Source organism: Mya arenaria, chromosome 2 (assembly GCF_026914265.1).
Source record: "Mya arenaria isolate MELC-2E11 chromosome 2, ASM2691426v1".
Classification (NCBI taxonomy): domain Eukaryota; kingdom Metazoa; phylum Mollusca; class Bivalvia; order Myida; family Myidae; genus Mya; species Mya arenaria.
This window is the reverse complement of record NC_069123.1, coordinates 37,924,994-37,932,332: the sequence shown is the minus strand read 5'-3', so window position 1 is coordinate 37,932,332 and position 7,339 is coordinate 37,924,994. Positions and strand designations below refer to the sequence as shown.

At 36.9% G+C, this 7,339-nt stretch overlaps 1 protein-coding gene across 1 annotated transcript; it reads left to right on the top strand.

Annotated features, from left to right (window-relative positions):
- The first annotated feature begins 4,734 nt into the window (after positions 1-4,734).
- Positions 4,735-5,523, top strand: LOC128214709 (L-xylulose reductase-like). The gene has a single exon (XM_052921332.1). It carries the CDS (start codon positions 4,735-4,737, stop codon positions 5,521-5,523), a length of 789 nt encoding a protein of 262 aa, XP_052777292.1.
- The last annotated feature ends 1,816 nt before the right edge of the window (positions 5,524-7,339 follow it).

The window sequence follows — 7,339 nt, the reverse complement described above, 5'->3', positions numbered from 1 at the left end:
ACTTGGTGTTTGCCAACATGCTGTAATTTGTAAGTACTTCAAGATAATATATTAGAAAATGGTATCCAAACTGAAGTACAAAGTGAGACAGTTTGGTCATAAAAGCCCATTGAGACTGTTTGTTCCATTCCTAAATGAATTTCTTTCATGTTGTCAATCATTTCTGATGTGGCTTTGATAATAATATTATTTTCTAATGAAACTGCTGACTTGTATCAGTCTTTGGTCTGTATTGTGCATCTATTCACACATTTTGTTTGCTCTTTTAAGCAAACATTACAATAATTGCAAATTCTATAAGCAATTAAACAAAACTTACTGCACATAGGATGCAGAATGATGTTTTATTTAGTGTGCATATGATTTTCAGCTTATGGACAAGAAAACATATACTTTAACAATCACAGCAACACAATGAGATCCCAATTTTAAAGAAATAATGCCACCTTTCATTAATTCATTAATTCATTCTATCAATCATTCATATATATTCATTAATTCATTCATTTATTCAATTTATTCATTGAAAAACTTGACATTTCTCAAGGCAAAATAAATAAAAAGTGAGCAGCTTTCATAAAGAATAGAGCCTTTTCCCTTAATGCATTAAAAAACACAACCTTAATACAGTATAAATGTTTTAAAAACCCTAATTTATTGCTTATTTTAATAGCCAGCCTGGTTGCTGTAGCCACAGAGGAATTTTCAAGGACAAGAACCAGTGCTGGTAAAACTGTGGTCTCGTGTGGTTTTCCATACCGGCTCTCGGCAAGGATTTTCAAGAAAGGAATACCATCTCCAAGTAAGAAGAAATTCTAAGCATGTCTGGTTTGAATGCTTGCAAAATGCATCTGGGTACTCAATAAGATGAGGTTTACCTTTGAGTTGTTAAAAACTGATTGCAAAATGTCCAAAAGACTATATATTCTATTAAATTTGTCCTGAAAATCTTTGAATTCATGAACTTTTCTGCATATTTATCACATTTATGACTATATTAAAGGTTGTGTATGCCTCAAATGAGTGTTTACAGGCCTTTTTCAAACTTTAACAGTAGTGGCAGATAGTTTTATTTGTGTAAAACATTGCTTTTGTGTCTTGCTTGCAGATCATGATGTGCCAATAAGCTCCAGTTAGCTGCGGCCTTTTCCCCAGGCGGTAGTCCTGCAATCTGAATCCAGGAGATGCAGCTCTGAATCCAATATTTCAGAAGAATGAAGATGTTAGTCAACTCTGTAGTGCTTGTTTGTGTGTAAATGATTCCAATGAGTGAGATTTATAGCAAATCAGGTGTAAATAAGCATCTTATAGACAATAGTGAAGTGCTGTACTCTGAATTTAATGCCAAATCTAGCCTTCAAAACAGATTCTTAAAGTAAATTTTTTTTAAAAATGGGCATAATAATGCTATCTCTGCATTTTCTACATCATGTAGCCACCTCATACATGAAAACACTAGCAGTTGTCATGAATCTTTAAGTTTTGGTGTGTTTTTTGCCATTTCCTTTGTTGCGCCATTTGTCCCGGAAGCCAACAATTTGGCATATAGTGTTGTTTAGACTGTCTATTAACACATTATCACTAAATTTCTTGTGTTAAACTGAACAGTTCTGTTACCTTTGTATATAAGTGGACCAGAAAAGCAAAATTTTGACAAGTTGAGGCATTTCAGTTGGGCTCTATGTCATTTTTTATATAAAACACTAAGCCGATGAAGTGGAAAAACCTTATTTTGCTTAGAAAAAATCTTAAAAGAGTAGGCAGGCCAGTTTTGTGGTGCTGTTCTATAGACACCATTAAAAGCTACAAGGAAAACTTTACTTGGTCAAATTATTCCAATGCATAAGGAAATAATGGCTCTTCAAAGGTTTGCGGCTTAACATTTGAGGGAAATGGCTGTTTCTGCTTTTTATGAAAATACCACAGGTGCTAATACTTGTCTCATTCATTTAGTAGTTTGATATATCATTGCCAAACTTTCAGTATGTGTTGCATATAGCCTGAAGCTGAACTATAGGAGTTTTGAAGTCTGTTTCTGAAAAAATGTTGCTTAAATAGGCTCAAGACCACAGTTATCTGCCCCCCGTTGACCAAGATCCGGATGTGAATACAGAAACAAAGAGTGCTTGTGTTCAAGTATCAATATTTTATTAAAATTGAATGAAAAAGAAGCAAAAAATGTTCTTTTTGCAGAGAACTTGACTGAATTTGACACTCTATTGCAGAAATTGATAGTTTTCAATGTAAATATTGGAAAAATCATAGCTTGTGGAAGTCTGAAAATTAGTTGTTTGTAGCCGATTGACTCCCTGGCGGAAGGGTTATGTATTTGAACTCAATTTTGACAGTCGGGTCAATGGTCAACATGGTGTTTTCTTGTGATTATATTTTGTGTCTTGAATTGTTCTAGAGATGCCATGTCCTTGTTTTTCAATTGGGGTGTGTATAAAGTCAAAAGCCAGGTTAGTGTCTATATGAAACATATAGTAAAAATAACTGTGGTCTCACGCCTACTGGGATATCCCAGCTTTAGGTCAAACACAACTAATATGATATTCCCGACATAAATTGATGCTCAAAGAAAACCAGCCGGAGAAATGAGAAAATGGTTGCTTTTTTCTTCCACTGTTTATCCTACTATTCATGCGGAAATAATATAAAATCAAACTATTTTGATACAGGGCATACAGAATAAAGTGCCAAAAGTTTGCGTTGCCATGCATCTCTTGGGTTGTACTAACACTGAATTTTGTTGCTATACCTGGTTGCAAATCGGTTCAATCGTGTTTTATTTGCAACAACATGTTTGAAACAACATATACCTGAAGTTTTAAGCAAACTATTTCGAAATAAATGGTTTCTTAGTTATATGTTACCCGTTGAAATTATATTCATTGATTCTGGGAGGTTTAATCCAAGATGGTCCATTGGGCTGTCCAAATGTCTTTTTAACTTTTCTAATCCTGTATCGTAGACATGTCGCAACTACACCCACACATCAATGATAAAATATGTGGACCAAGATCGGGCCAATTTATTCACGCCACATCCATGTACATGACCGTCCCTCCAAACAAACTAAATAGCAAAGTAAGGCGAATCGAATGGTGCTTTTATCTCGCATTTTGCAAAAGCGCAGATAGGAAAATTTAAAGTGAGGCGACAACTTTGCACTACTAGAAAACACAGTCAGGAAAATAGGCATAGTTCGCAGGGCAATAGGGGGAGATCATCGGGTGATCATGTAAATAACGCGGACTGTAGAAAACATCTATCATCAACTATATATGTCGCACCGTCAAGAATTGTTTGCTTTCCACTGAGTTAAACCCACTTTCAAAACTAAAGTATTCACACAGAAGTGATATGACACCTGATTCATTATCCTACTTGACGGTCCAATAATCACATTGCCTTTTTGCAGCCCAAGAGAACGCACATGACCAGTGCATGTCGCCATCTTCGGAGTTAGTTTGCGATAAGCGCCACGCTTGGTTTATATAATTTGACATTGATCCTGATCCGGCATGTCAATGATAGTCGGAACAATACCTGTGTGAACTTAACAACATGCAAACATGTTCTATCTTGCCACGGATCAATGGGGATGTTTTACAAGCGGATGCCCACCTAAGATCATCAAAGTTTATTTTTTATTACAATATAGGAGAAAAAGTGGTAAAATACGCCAAAAATGCATCATTTAGGACTAGTAATTATTAAAAATTTCTTGAGGGAGTACACCAAAAAAAAACTGGCAACCGAGGGAGGGTTGCAAGTAAAAAGGTTACGCCCCTAAAGGACGCACCTCTAACGTCAAACCCTGGATACTCCCCTGTATTTGCTATCGATGGAGCACTCTGTTCAGTTGTTGAACAAGAGCTAGATGCCACATTTTTGAGACACAGGTCTTAGCAACAGGATGATATCGAAATAAACCGAATTTCAGTGAACATTATAGTTACTATATGTACAACGCTCCACCCGGAATGGCAGCAATACTTGCCAAGCAGATCAGGTCACTCTTTCTAACTCGAATCCCTCTTCGGGATGAATGCTCTTCCTAACGCGAGTTCTATGGAACAGAGCTAATGGAACTAGATACTAGTATGCGCGAAAATGTGGCCATCAATCGAACTAGAATTCACGACAAGAAATAACAGCAAGCTAGTTAACACTACAGACACCAGTTTCGTGAACACATTTGCGTTCCTTATAAAAGGCTAAATAGTTATGTTTGTCTTGTATAAATTGTGTATTCAGAGTTATAAAGGAACTAATTTTAAGGGCCTTCAACAGTGCATTAGTGAATTGGGAAAGTTAAATTTTTTGAGAAATACTCTTTTTCAGGAGCAAAACATATTTTTTTGCAATACATGTATAGGTTTATAAGTAGTAATTATAAGGAGTTGGGCAAATTTTCTCGAAAAGATATCATGTTATCAGATTTTGGATAAAAAGCATTTGCTTTTTTTTTGGGGGGGGGGATTATGTTTTGTTTTTGTGTATTAGTATTTTACCGTATGTAAACGGTTATAATAAGTTGCCCTACATTTTATAAAGGTGAATTCAAACACGCGCTAGTGCAAAGAGAGCAGACTGTCAGCAGCATTAGAGCGTCACATCAGTACTGTATTCTCATTCTTGATCCGTTATCAAAAAGGCCTAGTTTAAGCCTTCTTAAAACTGAATAATACCGCGCGGTCAGGCAGTTGATATAAGACTTTCTCGGCAATGGATCTAAAGCTGAAAGGAAAGAGAATCTTGGTGACGGGCGCGGGACGGGGGCTCGGGAGGCAGCTATGCAGGGCATTGTATGCACATGGCTGTCATGTGTTGGCCGTCAGCCGTTCGATGGAGCCCCTGACTTCATTAAAGCAAGAGTGCCCAGACATCGAAATAATAAGTTTGGACCTTACCGCCCTAGAAAAAGTGCGAGAAATATTGAAAGATGTCGATACCCTTGACGGTGTTGTTAATAATGTGGCGAGGATACCGCCCAAAACTTATCCAGCATTGGAGTTTCCCGTAGAAGAGTTGGATTCGACTATCGACCTTAACATCAAGGGCACGATTAATGTCATTCAGATTGCGGCCAAGAAAATGATCGAAGCCAACAGACCCGGCTCGATAGTGAATGTGTCGGATGTCCTTTCATTGCAAGCGTATCCTGGAGTAATGGCGAACAACGTCACAAAGGCAGCCGTTGACATGATAACAAAACAGTTTGCTTTGGAACTAGGGCCACAAAAGATTCGAGTAAACACCATTAACCCGACTTTGATGATCCACGATGGCATAAAAGAATTCCTCAAGACGAACGCTTGGTTCGGAGATATGATAAGCGAGAAGACGCCGCTGGGCCGACCGGCTGACGTGGAGGAGGTGGTCGGACCTATTCTGTACCTCCTCAGCGATCTATCCTCTATGGTGACAGGAACAAACCAAATAGTGGATGGCGGTGCGTTATTCGCGTTTGCAAATCATGTTAAGCCGATGGACAATATAACGTGGACGGCATAATTATTTAGTTTGTAAGAATTATTCGTATTTGTTAATGGAACTATTTGCGTTTTCCAGCCGTGATAAGAAAACAATCGATATGTATATACATGTACATGCATTTTTCCATTCTGTTATATGAAGTTTGTATCAATTCTTTGTATTGCTTCCATTATCTGGATATGTGGTGAACAGAGAAGAAATACATGATATTTGTAGATTTTAATGTTAGATCGATTTATATTTCATTCGTATTCATAGAAAAACCGAGTATATCTTCAATCGAGTGAAATAAAATACGATCTTTCGCTTAAATCAATGAATTTGCCGTATGTTTTATGCTTATTCTTGGATATATATATTAACATTATTTTCTTTTTTTCTTGCTTGCTTTGTATACCCTTTTCCTACGGCCTGTGGAGAAATATATCTTTAATACTTTTTCAAGGTTATCATTTACACGTTATTCAGATTAAACACATTTATAAATACACTTTGATTACCGCGTTTATGTAGCAAATAATAAAAGTGAATGCACAAATTAAATCAATTGAACATTAGTAACAAGAATTGTCATTTTAAGTGGAAACGCTCCCGAAGTGCCATCTAATTCAATGAATTATGCAATTATTAAAATGCCTACATTCAGGAAGAGGTTATATGAAATTCAAACGTAATGCCAGATCCCATGTGTAGACACCAATAGTTTTTTTGTTTGTTGTTGTTATTTGGTAAGGGCCAAAACGACTATGCACTATAGACAAAACATATGAACACCACAAACTGATCCCACATTCATCAAAACAGTCTTACCGATAAATGCTTGGAACGGTCAGTTATGGTGATAATTAAAGAAGTCCAACTTCAAAACAAATTATTCATTAATAAAACAACGTTTCGGCCATTTTGCCATCATCAGAGTGTATGTAAAACAAATAAAATGGCTGGAACGGTCAGTGAAAGTTTTATGTTTGATCTTTTACATGGGTCCGGCGTAAGGTATCACGTTATAATGTCGAACTACCCAATTGATATCGTCGCCCAACCAAAAGGGCTAGGTCGTAACAATACGATGCATAAAATGGCGCAGAGGACATAGCGATGGCAAGCAACGCAGCACAGAAGCATGTTCTGTCTCGTGTTATGGCTATGCCACTAACAATGACTTGATAGTAAAAATAAAAATAGATTTAAAGTGGTTTTATATATCAAAATTTAGATGATAATTTTATTCTGTCAATTATCGAAATAGTTTTCAAACTGCAGAACATAAAAATAGGTTTAACTGTGTACAATCGTATACAATTATAATGATATTTTAATACTATCATTATCCGAAAGTCCGTTGGGGAAAAACACAGGGATAGAAATGGCGTCTGGTATGAATAGGACACAGTCTACAGAAAACACATTTTAAGTCATAAATTCTACTTGATAAAGCGCTTGTCTCCCCTATTGTATGGTCGTGCCTGAGACATAATCAATGATGGACATGAAAGTCTGACAACATTTTTCAGCTCATGGTCACCGCAACATTGACCTTTCAACTACTGATCGCAAAATAAATAGGGGTCAGCTGTCAGTCAATACCAACTGGCATACAAAGTATGAAGTTCCTTGGTGCAAGCGTTCTCAAGTTATTGAGCGGAAACCGTTTTTCACCTCAAGGTCATCCCGACCTTGACCTTTGACCTAATGGTCTCAACAGGTGTCATCTGCTATTCATGACCATATACAAAGTATGAAATTCCTGGACCTAAAGGTTCTTCAGGTGTTGAGCGGAAACGGTTTTTTTCACATCAAGGTCACCTTGACCTTGACCTTTGACTTTCTGATC